Raw genomic sequence first — 19,392 nt, forward strand, 5'->3', positions numbered from 1 at the left:
TGAGACTATGAGCCTCATGTATCAATAGGCTTTTGAATTTTATTCCTGTTGATTGTCCTAATGCACAAGCTCCAACTTGCTGCTCCACTCTGTGTTCAAACTCCCACTCGTTCGATTTGCATCTGTCTCCTCACTTGGAGAGTGTTCCACTTCCCATCTTCAACATATTTCATCCTGCAGACTCCATTGTCTGATTTTCCACACAAATGGAATCTCAACCTGATTTCTGGGAATGGAACCAATTAGTATTGAGTTAAAATTTCACAAACTTTGGGAAATATTGACCTCTGTGTTCCTGCAGATTTCGGATTCACCTGTTCCATGTGTAAAATGGCTATTACCCAAAACCTTTATTTACATCTTATGACTTATTCAGCAAACCACTGTGAACAATAGTATTTACTTAAAAACCCTTTTTCCATAAGAAAATGAAAAATGTTGGAAGTTACTTAACATACATGGTCTGTGAATAAAATGATCATGTGTAACCAAAATAATTGTTCTTTCTGGTCTGTCCAATTTTGTCCCATTTAGACACACATTGCACAAATAATCTTTAAAGTATTTAGGTCTTTGTATGAGATTGTTGTCTGTTGTCTGTTAATATTGTGCCTGTTAGTTCCTGGGGTGATGCTGCTTCTCTGCAGAATATTTTTGCCATATCATTAGTGCTGCAAATTTTGCAGCATTTATTGGAGAGCAGTTCACTTCTGAGACTGATGATAATTCAGTCCCTTACTTCCTTGGCAAACTCCCATCTGCTTCATCAGCTGTCTGCTGTGAAGAACAGCCTCTCCAGTTGCATGTAGATATATACAGCTGTGATGATAGCTCTGGCTGTCATCTTTCATCTGTTTGTTTGAGGTGACAACTTCTGTACACAGGGCCAAAGTTCAAAATAGGCTAACTATGTTGAATGTTTACATCTGACTAGCAGTCCAACTTTTAACTCTGGCAAATATTTGGCAGCTTATCAAAGTGAAGTTGGGCTTCCTGTCATTTCACTTTGGTTTTGTCATTTAGTTTTGTTAATACTTCTGGTCTCAGTAACTTCTTAGAGTTGGAAATGTAGTCTGGATGTGGCATATCATTTGTCACTACACTGGACTGTTTTCCCAAGCTTTGGATTATATATTTTTCCACTCTGCCACTTGCCTTGTAGCATTTGTGTTGGATCTAACTGACCTTTTTTTTGGTTATCCCTTTAGCATTTTCATTGCTACCCCCACCTTTCTATTTGACTGGGGATTGTGTGGAGATTTGTGTGCAGTGCCACATTTCTCAATTGTGATCTCAAGCACTTCCTGTATTTATTACAAACAATTCTAACATTGCTGCTAAAGTCTATCTCTCTCTGTGTGATGACGCACCTTAAGCTTTTGAAAAAAGTTTACTATACATGGTTTTCCAGCAAAGGTATATTCCTTTCTAAGTCCATCTTATTTCAAGGTTTGTGAAGGTTTGTAGCTCAGGTTGAGGTTTAGGGTATAGGTTTGCTCGCTGAGCTGTAGGTTTGATATCCATATATGGTATCCATACATCTTATTCTATTCACTAACTCCCCAGGGCTCTGTGTACACGCTTACTTGTCCATTCTTCATTTCAATGATTTCATTCATTTATTTAATTCTAACTAACATTTACTTGATACTTTGATTTTATTTTATCAAGTTCATTCAAACTGCATGCCCCACATCTGCAATTTCGCCTCCTTGCACAGCAAACAATATATCTCGACTGTGATAATATATTGGGCAATAGATTTTTTAAAAAAAATCATTAATAGTTCTTTATGTCTTTTGCAGGTCTAACTATATTCTTCATAGTTCTATCCTTAACCCTTCTTACATTGACCTCAAGTTCAACTCTCAGTGATCTGGCAATGCTAACATTCCAAGACACTTTTTCATGCTTATTTTCATCAAAAGAATCATCATTCTCCATACAGACCACATCATTCAAAATATTATAAACAGCTTTAATATCTCTAAAAGTAGCTTAAAACCTTGTATCTTTCAACCTCGTTATGTTGCAGCATTTGTTAAATCAATTTGGCCATTCGCCTCTGAAATTTCCTTTCTTCTTCTTCCTAATACTTACGACTATTTTTTCTCGTACTTATATTCCCACTCTTTTTAAACCAAGACATCTACATGCTGTCATTTTTTTTTCATGATTTGGAGATGCCAGTGTTGGACTGGGGTTTACAAAGTTAAAAATCACACAACACCAGGTTATAGTCCAACAGGTTTAATTGGAAGCACTAGCGTTCGGAGCGTTGCTCCTTCATCAAGTGATCACCTTCATCACCTGATGAAGGAGCAGCGCTCTGAAAGCTAGTGCTTCCAATTAAACCTGTTGGACTATAACCTGCTGTTGTGTGATTTTTAAATTTTTTTCAGGAGTCCAACTTCCTCATACAATTAATTGACCATTAAAATTCAAACCTTGGTGGAATCTAATCAGAATCTCTTGTTTTTAAATTTTCATTTTACAGTTTTTGATCTTGAAGGTACCCCACAGTGTCTCCCTTCATCTTAGCTTCTTAAATTTAATAACTTGTTCCAAATCAATACAGGCCATATTTGATATATAATGAATATAAATTATTAGTTAATCTAGCAGTCGGGGGGAACCTAGTGTTAGTGACCATAGCATGAATGAATTTCTAGGAATGTTCTTTGATGATTGCAGATTTCATTATCATTCACAACTCCTCAGATACTGAAGTTCACGCAGCAAGAACTGGACAACATTCAATGCTGGAATAGTAAGTTGCAATTAACAATCATGCCACACAAGTATCAGACAGTGATAATTTCCACCAAGAGAGAATGTGACCACCTTCTCTTGGTATTCAAAGTGTTACCATTGTTTATTTTCCCATTATCAATATTCTGGGGATATACAACTGAATAGAAATTTAACTGGACCATCCATACAGATATTGTGGCCACGAGAGCAGGTCAGAGGCTATGGGAATTCTACAGCGAACAACTCACCTCCAGACTCCTCAATACCTGTCCATCATTTACAAGCACAAGTCAGGAGCGTGATAGAATACTCTTCACTTGTCTGAAAGAGTACAGCTGCAACATCACTCAAGCTTGTCACTACAAGGGCAACACAGTCCACTTGAATGGCACCCAAACCCCCACCTTAACTACCTCTAATACTGATACACAGTTGTAGTGGCATGAACCATCTCCAAAATGCACTACAGCAATTTGCTAAATCTCCTTCACAGCAACTTCTAAACCAATGACATACGCAATAGATTCCTTGGGTGTTGCCACAAGAAACCCCATCAACGAGACAAGAAGTACTGTATTGATAATGACATGTGTCATAGAACAAACCATCACAATGTTGAAGATGAGTTTCAAAGTGAACAATAGGCTTTGAGATTCCCTTCGGTGTCACTAATGTGAGTATCCAGAATGATAGGAGAGTGTTAGTGTCTTGCAACACACTGCGCAGTTGAGAAAATAGCAGGTAGAATAGAATGGAATTTGCTGATTAAACACGTAAGGAAGAGGAAGAGTTGGAAGACAGAGAAGAAGAGGATTCATTGCCATATCAACCATTTACATCTGTCTCTAAGATACAAAAGGTATCCTACAAAACAAAGGTTCAATTTATATAAAACCAAAGACTGAAATTCTGCAGCCTCCTCCCACTAGCTAGAAAATCGGGTGGGCAGAAGAAATGTTAAAGAAAACTTTAAAATGATATTGGGAGAGGAAACCCTCTGAACTAATCACTAAATTTTGAGTAACCAGTCCACTACTGGTGGAATACCAATGATGATGGAATGATGCCTGCAATTTCCCATTTAAGGACCTAATTGGCAGCAGGGCAGGAAAGCGTCTTCTTACCTCAGACCTAAGCAGCATAGAGTCCTCAACTTTCATCCTCACATCCACTTAAATGCCTCGACCATCAAACTGGTCACAGAGCAGGGATCAAATTCCATCCATAATATGCAAAAATGTGGAACTATTTTTAGGTTGGTAGAATGGAAAAGCAAAATATTTCTTAAAAGGTGAAATAATATAAATGTTAGGATCCAGAGGAATTTGGGGGTCCTTATGTCCAAACTACAAAAAGTTATCATGCAGGAAAAATAAGCAATTAGGAAAGAAAATTGGATATTAACTTTTATTACAAGTAGATAGGAATAGGAGATTCAAGAGCTTCTGCTGTAGTTAAATGTGACTTTGGTGAGACCACAGCCTGTGTAATGTGTATAGATTGGTCTTTTTATTTAAGAAAGAATATAGTTGCCTTCAAAAAGAGATTGTCTAGGTTAATTCCTGCATTGAGATCTCTTCATTGAGTAGAATGGTTCTCCATTCACTGATAGAAAGATGATTTCTTTAAAATGTATATAACTCTTATTTTCTATTTTCACTGCAGATGATGCAGAGGAGTGAGTCCTAGGCTCACATGTGTCCATCTGCTTTCTTTGTTGTTTTTAAAAAGGTTTTGCTCTTTTTCTTCATTTTTTTTCCTTGTTTTAAAACAAAAGTCTTTGTGACGGGTTAATTGGCAGCTCCTCCTGGCATTCGGGGTAAGTGACAGTGGCAAATCTCCTCTAACGGTCAGAGGTGGTGGCGGAAGTGGTAGCAAGATCCTCCTAGTAATCGATGTGAGGCTTGCAGGCTGACCGAGACTTTAAGCTGTAGCTAGGTCTGGGTGCCTGCATTGGTGATTCCAAACTCCATTATGGAGATAAGACTTAGACTTTAAAATACAAAATGAACAGTAATTCCTGTCGTTCTTAGTTACTTTTAAAAAGGACTTCCATTGAGCTCACAACTGCAATGAAATAGCTAACACACACAACATTTCTGTATGATACTATTCATTAAGCAAACTCAAAATACAGAAATGAAACAGATAAAACACCAGACATTGCACTGCAATGTTTTTCTTACCTTCTGGCTTTTATTTCGACTGTGTTTTTTTAAATTCTGGTTTTGTCACCAAGACGGCACCAGAGAATGGTGACTTTGTAAACTTTCCACTCCATTAATATATTCCGATACTTGAACACATAATAATAAAATCTAATTCTAATTCTTATGGGGCTGACAAAATGACTGCAAAAGGCAGTTTTCTCTGGCTGGAGTGTCATGAGTGAAAGGTTACATATTGAGGAGAAAGGGTCAACTATTTAGGATTAAAGTTAGGAAAAATCCCTTTACTCTGGAGGTTTTAAGACTTTGGAATGTTCTGCCATAGAGAGCTCTGGATGATGAGATCGATAGACATTTTTTGGGACTAAAGTAAGCGAATAATATGAGGTTAGGGCATGAAAGTGGAGTTAGAGTCGTAGAGACGTATAGCATGGAAACAGACCCTTCAACCCATCCGTGTCGACCAGATATCCCAACCCAATCTAGTCCCACCTGCCAGCACCCGGCCCATATCCCTCCAAACCCTTCTTATTCATATACCCATCTAATGCCTTTTAAATGTTGCAACTGTACCAGCCTCCACCACGTCCTCTGGCAGCTCATTCCATATACGTACCACTCTCCACGTGAAAACGTTGCCCCTCAGGTCTCTTTTATATCTTTCCCCTCTCACCCTAAACCTATGCCTCTAGTTCTGGACTCCCCCACCCCAGGGAAAAGACTTTGTCTATTTACCCTACCCATTCCCCTCATAATTTTGTAAACATCTATAAGGTCACCCCTCAGCCTCCGACACTCCAGGGAAAACAGCCCCAGCCTGTTCAGCCTCTCCCTATAACTCAAATCCTTCAACCCTGGCAACATCCTTGTAAATCTTTTCTGAACCCTTTCAAGTTTCACAATATCTTTCCGATAGGAAGGAGACCAGAATTGCATGCAATATTCCAACAGTGGCCGAACCAATGTCTGTATAGCCGCAACATGACCTCCCAACTCCTGTACTCAATACTCTGACCAATAAAGGAAAGCATACCAAATGCCGCCTTCACTATTCTATCTACCTGCAACTCCACTTTCAAGGAGCTATGAACCTGCAGTCCAAGGTCTCTTTCTTCAACAAAACTCCCTAGGACCCTACCATTAAGTGTATAAGTCCTGCTAAGATTTGCTTTCCCAAAATGCAGCACCTCGCATTTATCTGAATTAAACTCCATCTGCCATCTCTCAGCCCATTGGCCCATCTGATCAAGATCCTGTTGTAATCTGAGATAACCTTCTTCGCTGTTAACTATACCTCCTATTTTGTTGTCATCTTCAAACTTACTAACTATACCTCTTATGTTCATATCCAAATCATTTATGTAAATGACGAAATGTAGAGGACCAAGCACCGATCCTTGTGGCACTCCACTGGTCACAGGCCTCCAGTCTGAAAAACAACCCTCCACCACCACCCTCTGTCTTCTACCTTTGAGCCAGTTCTGTATCCAAATGGCTAGTTCTCCCTGTATTCCATGAGATGTAACCTTGCTAACCAGTATCCCATGGGGAATCTTGTTGAACACCTTATTGATGTCCATATAGATCACATCTACTGCTCTGCCCTCATCAATCCTCTGTTATTTCTTCAAAAAACTCAATCAAGTTTGTGAGATATGATTTCCCATGCACAAAACCATGTCGATTATCCCTAATCAGTTCTTGTCTTTCCAAATACATGTACATCCTGTCCCTCAGGATTCCCTCCAACAACTTGCTCACCATCGACATCAGGCTCACTGGTCCAGTCTGTTCCCTGGCTTGTCCTTACCACCCTTCTTAAACAGTGGCACCATGTTAGCCAACCTCCAGTCTTCCGGCACCTCACCTGTAACTATCGATAATACAAGTATCTCAGGAAGAGGCCCAGCAATCACCTCCCTATCTTCCCACAGAATTGAAAGGTACACCTGATCAGGTCCTGGGGATTTATCCCCTTTTATGTGTTTCAAGATATCCAGCACTTCCTTCTCTGTAATATGGACATTTTTCAAGATGTCACCATCTATTTCCCTACATTCTATATCTTCCATGTCTTTTTCCACAGTAAATACTAATGCAAAATACTTGTTTAGTATCTCCCCCATTTTCTGTGCCTCCACACAAAGGCTGCCTTGCTGATCTTTGAGAGGTCCTATTCTCTCCCTAGTTACCCTTTTGTCCTGAATGTATTTGTAAAAACCCTTTGGATTCTCCTTAATTTTATTTGCCAAAGTTATCTCATGTCCCCTTTTTGCCCTCCTGATTTCCCTCTTAAGTATACTCCTATTGCCTTTATACTCTTCTAAGGATTCACTTGATCTATCCTGTCTATACCTTACATATGCTTCCTTCTTTTTCTTAACCAAAGCCTCAATTTCTTTAGTCATCCAGCATTCCCTGTACCAACCAGCCTTTCCTTTCACCCTAACAGTAATATACTTTCACTGGATTCTCGTTATCTCATTTCTGAAGGCTTCCCATTTTCCAGCCATCCCTTTACCTGTGAACATCTGCCCTCAATCAGCTTTTGAAAGTTCTTGCCTAATACTGTCATAATTGGCCTTTCTCCAATTTAGAACTTCAACTTTTAGATCTGGTCTATCCTTTTCCATCGCTATTTTAAATCTAATAGAATTATGGTTGCTGGCCTCAAAGTGCTCCCCCACTGACACCTCAGTCACTTGCCCTGCCTTATTTCCCAAGAGTAGGTCAAGTTTTGCACCTTCTCTAGTAGGTACATCCACATACTGAATCAGAAAATTTTCTTGTACACACTTAACAAATTCCTCTCCGTCTAAACCCTTAACACAATGGCAGTCCCAGTCTATGTTTGGAAAGTTAAAATCCCCTACCATAACCACCCTATTATTCTTACAGATAGCTGAGATCTCCTTACAAATTTGTTTCTCAATTTCCCTCTGACTATTAGGGGGTCTATAATACAGTCCCAATAAGGTGATCATCCCTTTCTTATTTCTCAGTTCTACCCAAATACTTTCCCTGGATGTATTTCCAGTAATATCCTCCCTGAGTACAGTTGTAATGCTATCCCTTATTAAAAATGCCACTCCCCCTCCTCTCTTGCCTCCCTTTCTATCCTTCCTGTAGCATTTGTATCCTGGAACATTAAGCTGCCAGTCCTGCCCATCCCTGAGCCATGGTATGATATCCCAGTCCCATGTTCCTAACCTTGCCCTGAGTTCATGTCCCTTTCCTGTTAGGCCCCTGGCATTGAAATAAATACGGTTTAATTTATTAGTCCTACCTGTGCCTGCCTGCCCTGACTGTTTGACTCACTTCTGTTCTCAATTATACTAGTCTCAGATTGATCTCTTTCCTCACTATCTCCCTGGGTCCCATCCCCTCACCTTACTGAAACGGTTGTCTATACCTCTGATTAGAGAGTCCCCCAACACAATTGATTTCTTTGAACCCAGCGTACCCCTCAGTGCATCCCGAGCAGCTCTAGCAAATCTCCCTGCCAGTATATTAGTCCCCTTCCAATTTTGGTGTAATCCGTCTTTCTTGTACAGGTCACTTCTACCCCAAAAGAGATTCCAATGATCCAAAAATGTGAATCGTCCTCCCATACACCAGCTCCTCAGCGATGCATTCCTATTCCTCCCCTCACTAGCTCGTAGCACCGGGAGTAATCCAGATATTACTACTCTCAAAGACCTCCTTTTTAAATTCCTGCCTAACTCTATGTAATCTCCCTTCAAAATCTCAACCATTTCCCTTCCTATGTCTTTGGTTCCAATGTGGACAATGACCTCTTGGTGGTCCCTCTCCCCCTTGAGAACATTCTGCACCCTCTCTGAGACATCCTTGATTCTGGCACTAGGGAAGCAACAACCATTCTGATTTTTCGCTGCTGGCCACAGAAACTTTTGTCTATACCTCTGATTAGGGAGTCCCCCAACACAATCGATTTCTTTGAACCTAACGTACCCCTCAGTGCATTGTAGGCAGTCTCAATACCAGAAACATGACTGTTTGTGCTATGTTCCCCTGTGAATTGATCACCCCCTACATTTTCCAAAACAGCATATTTGTTTGAAATGGGGATAGCCACAGAAGACGCCTGCATTAACTGCCTACCTCTCTTACCTTTCCTGGAGTTAACCCATCTATGTGGGTATATCTACGATATTTCCCCCTTGCTATATCTGCCATCCATCATGTTCCGTTGCTGTTGCAAATTCCTCATTGCTTCTAATTGTCTCTCCAACTGATCCATTTGATCTGATAGGATTCGCAACCAACAGCATTTATTGCAGATATAATCCACAGTAACCTGTACACTCTCCTTAAACCCCCTCATTTGACAAGAAGCACATATCACTCTACTAAAGGCCATTTTTGCTCCTTCACAATCTACAGACCCAGAAAATAACACCATCTTATTCCTCCACAAAACACTGCTCCAGGTTAAATTAATAGTTATGGCTTATATTTTAAGTTTAATCAAGAGACATATCTCAAAAAACATATAATCAAGAGTTTTTACATTAGATTAGATTCCCTACAGTACAGAAACAGGCCCTTCAGCCCAACAAGTCCACACCAACCCTCTGAAGACTAACCTAATCCCTACTAATGCACCTGTCACTATGGGCAATTTAGCATGGCCAATTCACCTGACCTGCACATGTTTGGACTGTGGGAGGAAACACACACACACTCAGGGAGAATGTGCAAACTCCACGCAGTCAGTTGCCCGAGGCTGAAATTGAACCCAGGTCTCTGGTGCCATGAGGCAGCAGTGCTAACCACTGAGCCACTGTGCCTCCTTAAACCTTGTAGCACGGGGATCCAAGGTGGCGGCGACCCAGCAAGACTGAGTCTACAGTGCTCCTCCCAAGACTTGGGTACAGTGGGTCACCCACCCCCTACCACGCTCACCAAATCATTTATAATAGTTGTGTAATTTAATTAGTTGTGTAATATTACATTTAAACAATTTAATCCTAAGTATAAATGACTAAAGGGAAGGGAGCCCACAGCGCTCAGCAAGCAGGAACCCCTCCCCCACCCTCTCCAGCTGCAACAGAGGCGTCCACAGCCACCCCGGGGGACTTACCTAAAGTGACAAGCCTTGCAGAAATGATTTCCAAGCTGGATTCGAAGATAGATGCCTTTATTGCAGAATCCAGAAATAGTTGGGACTCGCTCTCGGCCGCGCTGCAGAAGCACGACCGAGAAATCCAAGAAATTGAGCGCCGAGTCGGAGGGGCGGAGTTAAAGGCCGCGACCTCCGAAAATACCACTCAATCGGCCGTGGATCAGGTCCGGACTCTCGAGAAGCGAGTCCGGACCTTGGAATCGAGGTCGTCGAAAAAATATTCGTTTGCTGGGCCTTCCCGAACGGGAAGAGGAAGGCCAGCTTACAGCATTCCTGGAGCAGTGGCTGACACAGCTTTTAAATCTGGAAGCTGGATCAGGCCAGGTAAGGGTGGAATGGGCCTACTGGGTCGCAATACGCGGGCCTGGCTCAAACCAGCGCCCACGCCCGGTCCTGTTCCAGCTGCAGAGCTACAAGGAGAGGCAGATACTTCTAGAAGTCTCTAGAAATCTCGGAAAAGACCCCAAGCTATGATCTATAAAGGATCCAAGATCATGCTATTTCAGGACTTTTCCCCGGCTCTGGTTCGAAAGAGGAAGGCATTCGACGAGGCGAAGAAGCGTTTAAGGAACTTAAATATTCAGTACTCCTTACACTACCCAGCGACGTTACACTTTAACCATGAAGGATTCGTATATAACTTTGGATCACCAGAAAAGGCTAAGGAATTCTTGGACTCTCTTAGATAAACTGTAAGACATAATGGATGTTGGTTTGCCTTTCCCCCCGCTTTGGTTTATATCCCCCCCTTTTTTTTTCTCTTACTTTACTGTTTAATATTATCATGGGGGGTGGGGAGGGGGATTTGATTTTCTCCCCCCCCTCGGGGTTGTTTTCTGTTATTATTTTATGTATATATGAGGGATGTATGTATATGTGTGTGTATATATATATAAAAGCTGGGAGGTTTGGTTAATGTTGGTGGGGGGAGGTGGTTACCTTATTCAATTTTACCTCTGTCTCTAGGAGCGGGGTTGTTTTCCCCTTGTTATTTTGTATTGTTATATTTAATTATTATTTGTTGAGGTGGTAACTTTATAGTTATATGTTTATATATGGTATTAACATTACCAAATATATCCAGGTGTTGGTATGGGTGGGGGTGGGGTGCTCACTGTTAACTCTAGCTTTGTATTATATTTGAATTCTCCTCATTTTATTGAGGAGTGCCTGGGTCAAGGGTGGGGCATTGGTTGGGAGAGGATATGATGGACTTTTGGAGAGGAAGTGACACCCCCTGGGAACAAGGGGTAAAATCTCCACTTAGATACGTTTTATATTTTTTTTATTTAGAAATAGTTTTTTATTGTATTGTTGTGGGTGTATTAAAGAGGTTTTATTTTTGTAAATTTTATATGTTCTACGCTCGGGATGTTCTGGATAGGATTCCCCCTCCCGAGGGGTCTCGGATTGGCCCAGAGGATTATGGTTGATCAGTCGGTTAAGTGGTGCACCTGGAATGTCAAGGGGAGTAATTCACCAGTCAAAAGGAAGAAAATATTATCAAATCTTAAGAAGGAAAGAGTTGATATAGCTCTACTACAGGAGACACACCTGTCAGATAAAGAACACTTGAAATTACGACAGGGCGGATTTGATCAGGCCTTTTTTTCTTCTTTTAGCTCAAAAAGCAGGGGAGTTGTTATTCTTGTTTGGAAGAATTTCCCTTTCAAAATCCTAAAGCAGATAAAAGACGAATTGGGACGATATATCTTGATTAAAGCCCTCATAAATGGAGAGGAATATGGGATTTTAAATTTGTACTGCCCTCCGGCACACCCCTTTAAATTTATAACGGAAGCCTTTTCAAAATTGATGGCTTTTGATGCCTGTCATATAATTATAGGGGGAGACTTTAATTGTATTATGGATCCGGAAATAGATAGGATTCCCAAGAGTACTGCAGGAGTATCTCCCAGATCTAGACAATTGATGGATCTGAACAAAGAATTAGGATTAGTAGATGTATGGAAATGTCTTCATCCACAGGGCAGAGATTTTTCTTTCTACTCTAATCCACATAAATGTCATACCAGAATTGATATGTTTTTTGCCCCCTCGATTTTTTAAAATTCCATATCATCCTGTAAAATAGGTAGTATAGCAATTTCCGACCACGCTGCTGTATATATGGAAACTAAGGCGAGGAACAATGGGACATCCCCTCGGCATTGGCGTATGGACCCCTTCCTAATGAAAGATAGTAAATTTGTAAAGTACTTCTCTCAAGAATTTAAAACTTTTTTAGAAATTAATTCAGGTACAGCTAGCAACCCATCAATGATGTGGGAGACCATCAAAGCTCACAAGCGAGGCTTGATCATCTCCTACTCAGCGACCCAGAAGAAATTAAAGGGAGAACAACAGCGTCTGCTTGAAGCCCGCTTAAAAGCGGCTGAAACAGCATACACTGATAGACCTTCTATTATTAAATTGCAAAGAATTACAGCTCTTAGGACAGCTCTAAACACTACGCTTACTCAAACGGCTAAGAGGGAAATATTATTTGCAAAACAAAGGTTATATGAATATGGTGACAAACCGGGTAGATACTTAGCATTTCTTGCAAAGAAAAAAAAGGCCCCTCAGACTATTACGTCTATCAAGGAAAGTATGGGTATTTTGACTCATGATCATAAAAAGATTAATGCGATCTTTAGAGAATTTTATTCTGAGTTATATAAATCACAGGATTGTGAAGATAGGACGAAGAGGATGCAGTCATTTTTTAAAAATTTGACTTTTCCAGGCCTAACTCCGGAACAAGTATCGGTCCTAAATGCTCCTCTTACACTCCAAGAAATACTTGATGCAATTAGGCAACTTCAGAATGGTAAGGCGCCGAGCCCAGATGGTTTTCAAGCTGAATTCTATAAAGAATTTACAGAAATATTGGCTGGTCCACTTATGGACATGTATAACTATGCATATAGTCAGGGCTGTCTCCTGCCTTCGCTGAAAGAGGCAAATATCTCTCTTATCCTTAAAAAAGGAAAGGACCCAGAAGATTGTACATCATACAGACCAATATCCTTGCTAAATGTAGATTTTTAAATCCTTTCTAAAACGTTAGCACTGAGACTAGAAAGGATACTGCCACATATTATAAAGGAGGATCAGACGGGGTTTATTAAGGGCCGTAGATCATCCAATAATATTAGAAGGGCTCTGAATATGATTCAAGCCTGTCATCAGGGAAAGATACCAAGAGTAGTGGTTTCATTAGACGCGGAAAAGGCATTTGATAGGGTCGAATGGTCATATTTGTTTTACACATTGGAAAGGTTTGGCGTTGGACAGGTGTTTACCAAATGGGTCTCAACATTGTATAGTGATCCCAAAGCAGTTGTGGTTACCAATGGATTAGGTTCGGATAGCTTCAGTGTGGGTAGGGGCTGCCGTCAGGGATGTCCCCTCTCGCCATTGTTATTTATGCTAATAATTGAACCATGAGCAGAAGCTATACGAGCTGATCCTAATATAGTGGCCCCTTTATGCAGATAAAGGGTATTCCTCAGTAACCCTCTGATGTCCATACCTCGCCTAATCCAAGTTATCAATACATTTAGTGCATTCTCAGGCTATAAAATTAATTTATGAAAATCGGAGGCTATGCCAATGGGTGGTCTTGCTATGATACCCCGCTTAGCGGACGGATCCCATTTTCCCTTTCGTTGGAGCCCGGAGGGCTTCTTATATTTAGGCATTTTTATTACTCCAGTATTTGGTCAGTTGTATAAGGCTAATTTTGTGTATTTACTGGAAAGGATAAGCAGGACCTCCAGCGATGGGGAGACCTACCAATTTCCTGGTTGGGTAGAATAGCACTAATTAAAATGAACGTCCTGCCCCGTCTCCTATACCCTATGAGAATGCTTTCGGTGATGCTGCCGAGGACGACTTTATGTAAATTATATGGCTAGCTGGGTTCCTTTATCTGGAATCATAGATGGCCCCTCATTAAGCTGAAGGAGCTACAGCTTCCACAGGCAAGGGGTGGATTGGACTTCCCAGACTTTAGGAAATATCAGTTAAGTTCCCTATTAAGTTACATAGCTGATTGGGTCTTGTCTGATCCACAATCAATCTGGTTGGACATCGAGGCCTCTCAAGTAAAATACCCACTTATTAACCTTTTATTCTCAGACAAGAGGAAAATCATTACAGATCACTGTAAAAACCCTATAATACTAAATACAATCAAGGCTTGGAATATAATGCGGCAAAATGAGGGCAATTCACATAAAACATCCCCCTATGCACCGATAGTGGGAGCATGGGGATTCCAACCGGGGTTAACAGATGCCACTTTTAAACTCTGGAGATCCAGGGGTATCTCATGTTTAGGGGATCTATTTAAAGATGGGGTCCTGATGTCTTTTGAACAGCTGCGTCAGAAATTCGGATTACCTAATGGAGACCTCTTTCGATACTTCCAAATTCGAGATTATATACAGAAGAAGACTACGTTATTAGATAGTCTTTATAAATCAGATAGAGAATGTAGTGTCCTACGACCAGTGGGGGTATCTTCCGTCAGTACTATTTATCATTTACTACATGATGAAGTATCGGGAGATATGGATAATCTGCTTAAAACATGGGATCAGGATTTGGGACTAGAAATCTCTATAGAAACGTGGAATGATATTTGGGAAAATGCTAGAAGAATTACTATCTGTAACAGAACCCAGGCTATCCAGCTGAAGATACTTCATAGGGCCCATATAGCACCGGTTCGATTGGCAAAATTTAAGGCAGGAGCATCTCCAATGTGTCCTAAATGCAAAATAGAGGTGGGCACTCTTGTACATTGCTTATGGACCTGTCATAAGATCCGTAGATATTGGACTAAAGTAGCAAGTACCCTGACAGAAATTTTAGGAACGGAAATTAAAGTGGACCCTGTATCTCTCCTCTTGGGCTTTTCGAACTTTCCCTCCCTGGACACGTACGGGAAGAGACTATTTTCTATTCTTTCTTTCTGTGCAAGGAAAAATATTTTGGTGAACTGGGCGGCTGAGGGCCCCCCTGGACTTTCAAATTGGCACAGATTAATTATGGAATGTATTCCCCTTGACTTCCTTACAAATATGGTGCACCGAAAGACCGAATTATTTTATAAAATATGGCAGCCCTTTTTGAATTACATAAATGCAGATATTTCGGCTATCCTAACAAGGGCTTTTATTTAATTGAGCTTACAAACCTGGCTGGTCCGGGGCCCCTCGGGGGAGGAATCCCGCACGAATATGGGTTTTAATACATCTGATGTTAACACATTCCAAGCATGTAAGAGACTTAAATATACACCCTGGTTAGTTGTAGGTTAGATTAGTAGATAGTTGAGTTTTGTTTGTTTTTTTTTCTTCTTTTTCGCTTTTTTTTGTTTTGTTTTTTTTGTTAAATTTTGGCTATTGTATATTTGAGCTAATTGTATATCAATGTTTATATCTGAGAGTTTTGTTTATTTTTGTAAACTTGTAAAAATGTTAAATTTCTAATAAAAATATCTATAAAAAAAACCTTGTAGCACAATTGATAAACCTTGGTTTCCTGTCCCTCCATATTCCTATTACTTTCGAGAGAAGAGATGATTTAGATTCTGACATTGGTTTGTGTGCCACAACTGTTGACGTGATAGAGGTTAGCTAACTTAGCACAAGCAGTGATCAAAACTGCAATCATCCTGACCTTTGTGGCTCATTAAGGTAAGTTATGGTAGTGCAGTTGTTTTGATCGTGATCAAGTATCTAACATCATGAACTTAGTGGACCCTCTTGTGATGCAGTAGTAGTGTTCCTACCCCTGGACCAAGAAACTTAGGTTCAAATCTATGTTCTATGGACAAATGTTCGGCACAACATCGTGGGCCGAAGGGCCTGTTCTGTGCTGTATTGTTCTATGTTCTATGGACAAATGTTCGGCACAACATCGTGGGCCGAAGGGCTGTTCTGTGCTGTATTGTTCTATGTTCTAAATCCCACCTGCTCCAGAGGTGTGTAACATCATCTCTGAACAGATTAATTAGAAACATGTTTTAATTTTTTTTAAAATTGCATTAAGTATGACCATATTGTCAAGTCTATCACCAGGAAAAGTGATTGTGGAATCTATTGGATTATTGTAAAGATTTTTTTTGTTTTCCATCAAGGGAAGGAAAAACCACTCATATTCAACCTTAGTCCACACCATGTGGCTCATTTTTAATGCCTTCTGAAATGGTCCAGCAAGTCACCTTTTTGAGCGAAGAATGTGGCTTCATCAGTGTAATACAAATTCATTGTGCCACTACCCAACAAACCCTCATGTAGCTCCATAAAACAGAACCATAAAATATTGAGGTATTTCATTTAGCTTAAAGATTCTGACTTACTACTGGTTCATTTCCAGCAAACTGTGGTAATGGGCATTCTGGGATGTCTCCCCATTCTTCATAATGATCTTTGCAGTATGTAACATTGTGCTCCTGAAGACTCTGACGGGTTTGTCCTCGAACAATGCGGCTGAAACACAGGATCGCACAATCAACTATTTACTGCCTAATTTTATGAAGGATTTTTGGAAATTAAAATATAAATTCAATATTTTAAACATCCTTATTGTTTCTATAATTTTCAATTATAGTTTTATATAATAAATCTATTACAGTTTTTCTATCACAAAATATAATTTATAATCTTTAACCTAAACATCTGTTATTATTGATTTTAATTACAAATACATTCAGTAGAATATCAATTTAACAGTCCTTAAGATAACTTATTTGTCAGGTGAAAATGTTTGGTATGAAAACACATTGCATACAATCTTCTTAATATCATAAATAATACAGAATTACAATATCTGTTGGGTGATGATAGAACAGTTAAAGAAGTGTCCATAGTACATTAAATTACATTAACTTTGCTCTCTACTCAATCAAAGAAAAAAAGGTGAATTTATTAAAAACAATTAGTTTATATTTTAACCATTCATATTAAATCAGAGAATGTGTCATGGCTGGATAATGTTGCTTTGGTGGCCCAGAAGTTTAATATCACTTTGAATGGGAACTCCATCATATCAAACAATATCAAAATATCAATATAAAAAAAACACAAATTGAAATTTGTTCAGCCAAAATATTGTCAAATAAAAAAAACTGATCTGATTAAAAGTCACTCTTATACCAAATATAATAATCTTAAACTGCTTTTATGCATCAAGAGACGCAAGTGGTTTAAAATTGTCATAGGTTATAACATAAATGAAGTAGGCCCATCTTTCCTGTGCCAGCTCTTTCAAATAGGCAATCAATTAATCCTACTCCCCTTCTCTTTCCCCTTTTCCCTGATCCTAAACTTTCTCAAATCTGCTGACTTTGGTGGCACAGGGAGTATGGGCATCAACCATTTCCTGGAAGTGGGTTGTTCATTTAAATATTTTAATGAAGTTGTGTGCCTCAGATTTTATTTGTCTTTCCAGTTTAACATAAACCAATTGTGTCTTCTGGATTCCTGATAAATCAACAGTTAAAAGGAAGTGCGGATTGTTGTGCTTATCAGCGATGAGAAGCAGGAATACTTCATCCCAGCAATCCAGAAAGCCCGCTGCACCTTGATCAAATCGCAAAACACAAAAATTTGCCTTATGATTTTTTTAACCTAGTTCCACTCCTCCATCTTCTCCCACTGTGCCCTTGCATGTTCTTCCTTTTCAGAAACTATCAAAGTCCCTCTTGATTGTCTCAATTCAAGCTATCTCTACTACCATCTGAGGAAGTGCATTTCAGTTCCTAACCATGAGAAATATCAAAATTCCAATATTTTGTATGTTTTTTTCTCTCTGCAAAGACAAAATATATAACTGATTTAGAATCTATGTATTTATAGATAATTTTAAATGAATAAAGCATGTTTATGAAATTTTTAAAAATCCTAGCATGTTTAAAATTAAAATTGCAATCCGCTAAACACACTAAGTTAGACTTGTCACTTCCAGAGCTGGGTTCAAATCTAGTCATGACTGCCAAATAATTGTCTCCTCTGTATGTGAACTGTGCCTTTGTCAACTGAATTTTCATTGCCAATTCCCACAGTGCATATATTACATATAGTATAAAATGGTGCCATCAATTTGCCTGTATCACTTAAAAGGCCATACACTTGTTGATGTGAGAAAAAACAGCCAGATCTTCTTGAGGATAACACCACATCGAAGAATGACCCTCCTCACTCTATCTGTTTCAAGTTCTCGACCAGAATTAGAATGCTAGTTGCTTCTGGGCTACACTCTCTGCTGTTATGTTGCCCAACGTATTGGGTCCTAAGCCACCAGTCAGGATGACTTCCGCTAAAATTCCTGTTGAGCAAAAACAGACTCAAATGCGAGAATCTCCTTAGAATTCCTTCCTCTTGATCTTGATCTAAGATTTAAGTATGTAAACTCATAGGAAACTGTAGTCTTGCATCTCCTTTAAAATGATGTATTTAGTTTATAATGTGACTCCTGAAGATTCCTATTAAATGCATCACACTATACTTTTCTGCATTAAGTTTTATCTGCCCATATCACTATGCCATATGTATCCTCCAGAAATCTATGGCTACCTTCCTCACTGATACCACATTTCTATTTTGTCATCTGAAAACTTTGAAACTGTGACCTGCATAATTAAGTTCAGGCCATTAGTATGTCAGAAAGAACAACTGTAACACTGACCCCTGAGGAACTCTATTGCATACTTCCCTCCAATCTGAAAAGCACCTGCTCACTCTTACTCTCTACTTTCTCTGCCTTAGTCAATTTTGCATACAATTTCTGTTCAGTTCTGGCATTACCCTTTTTTAATGCCATGTGCTTCAGTTTTTTCTAACAATTGGCAATCAATGTGGACAACATCATCTACACTATGTTCAGCAACTCTATTATTTTGACAAAAGTGCTTAATCAATTTTGTCAAACACAATTTTCCTTTAACAATCCATAAAGTTTGTCATTTATGAACTTTTATTTTTCTTAGCAACTATTAATTAGAAGCTACATTTAATAACGCACAAGCCCATGTTTTATGTAGATAAAAATAATTGGTGCAATATTATTTTTTACTTTTTAATTAGGGGAAAGGGAATCTTGGAGACTTGGAAAATCGTAAGACATTGGAGCATTGAGACAAGGTAGCTGTCTCACTAGCCCGAATAAAAGGGTTTCCATTTTAAAAATGCTACCCTGGATTCACAGGTTTGACTGGCAAAGGCTAGGAAGCACCATATTTCTTCCAGGGTGGATGTATACCCCAAGAAGGAGCCTCCACAGAGAATGGAAAGAGGGCTTAATATCTGG

At 39.5% G+C, this 19,392-nt stretch overlaps 1 protein-coding gene across 1 annotated transcript in view; it reads right to left on the reverse strand.

Moving 5' to 3' along the window:
* Window positions 1-19,392, reverse strand: part of LOC122553236 (NADPH oxidase 3-like) — a 74,029-nt gene that overhangs the window by 41,324 nt on the left and 13,313 nt on the right. Inside the window, exon 7 of the mRNA XM_087991452.1 lies at window positions 16,445-16,574. Within this exon, the coding sequence (XP_087847578.1) occupies window positions 16,445-16,574 (130 nt within the window). The remainder of the gene's footprint in view (window positions 1-16,444; window positions 16,575-19,392) is intronic.

The sequence above is a fragment of the Chiloscyllium plagiosum genome, unplaced genomic scaffold (genome assembly GCF_037043375.1).
Source record: "Chiloscyllium plagiosum isolate Xiang-an unplaced genomic scaffold, Cpla_swu_hap1 HiC_scaffold_10, whole genome shotgun sequence".
Classification (NCBI taxonomy): domain Eukaryota; kingdom Metazoa; phylum Chordata; class Chondrichthyes; order Orectolobiformes; family Hemiscylliidae; genus Chiloscyllium; species Chiloscyllium plagiosum.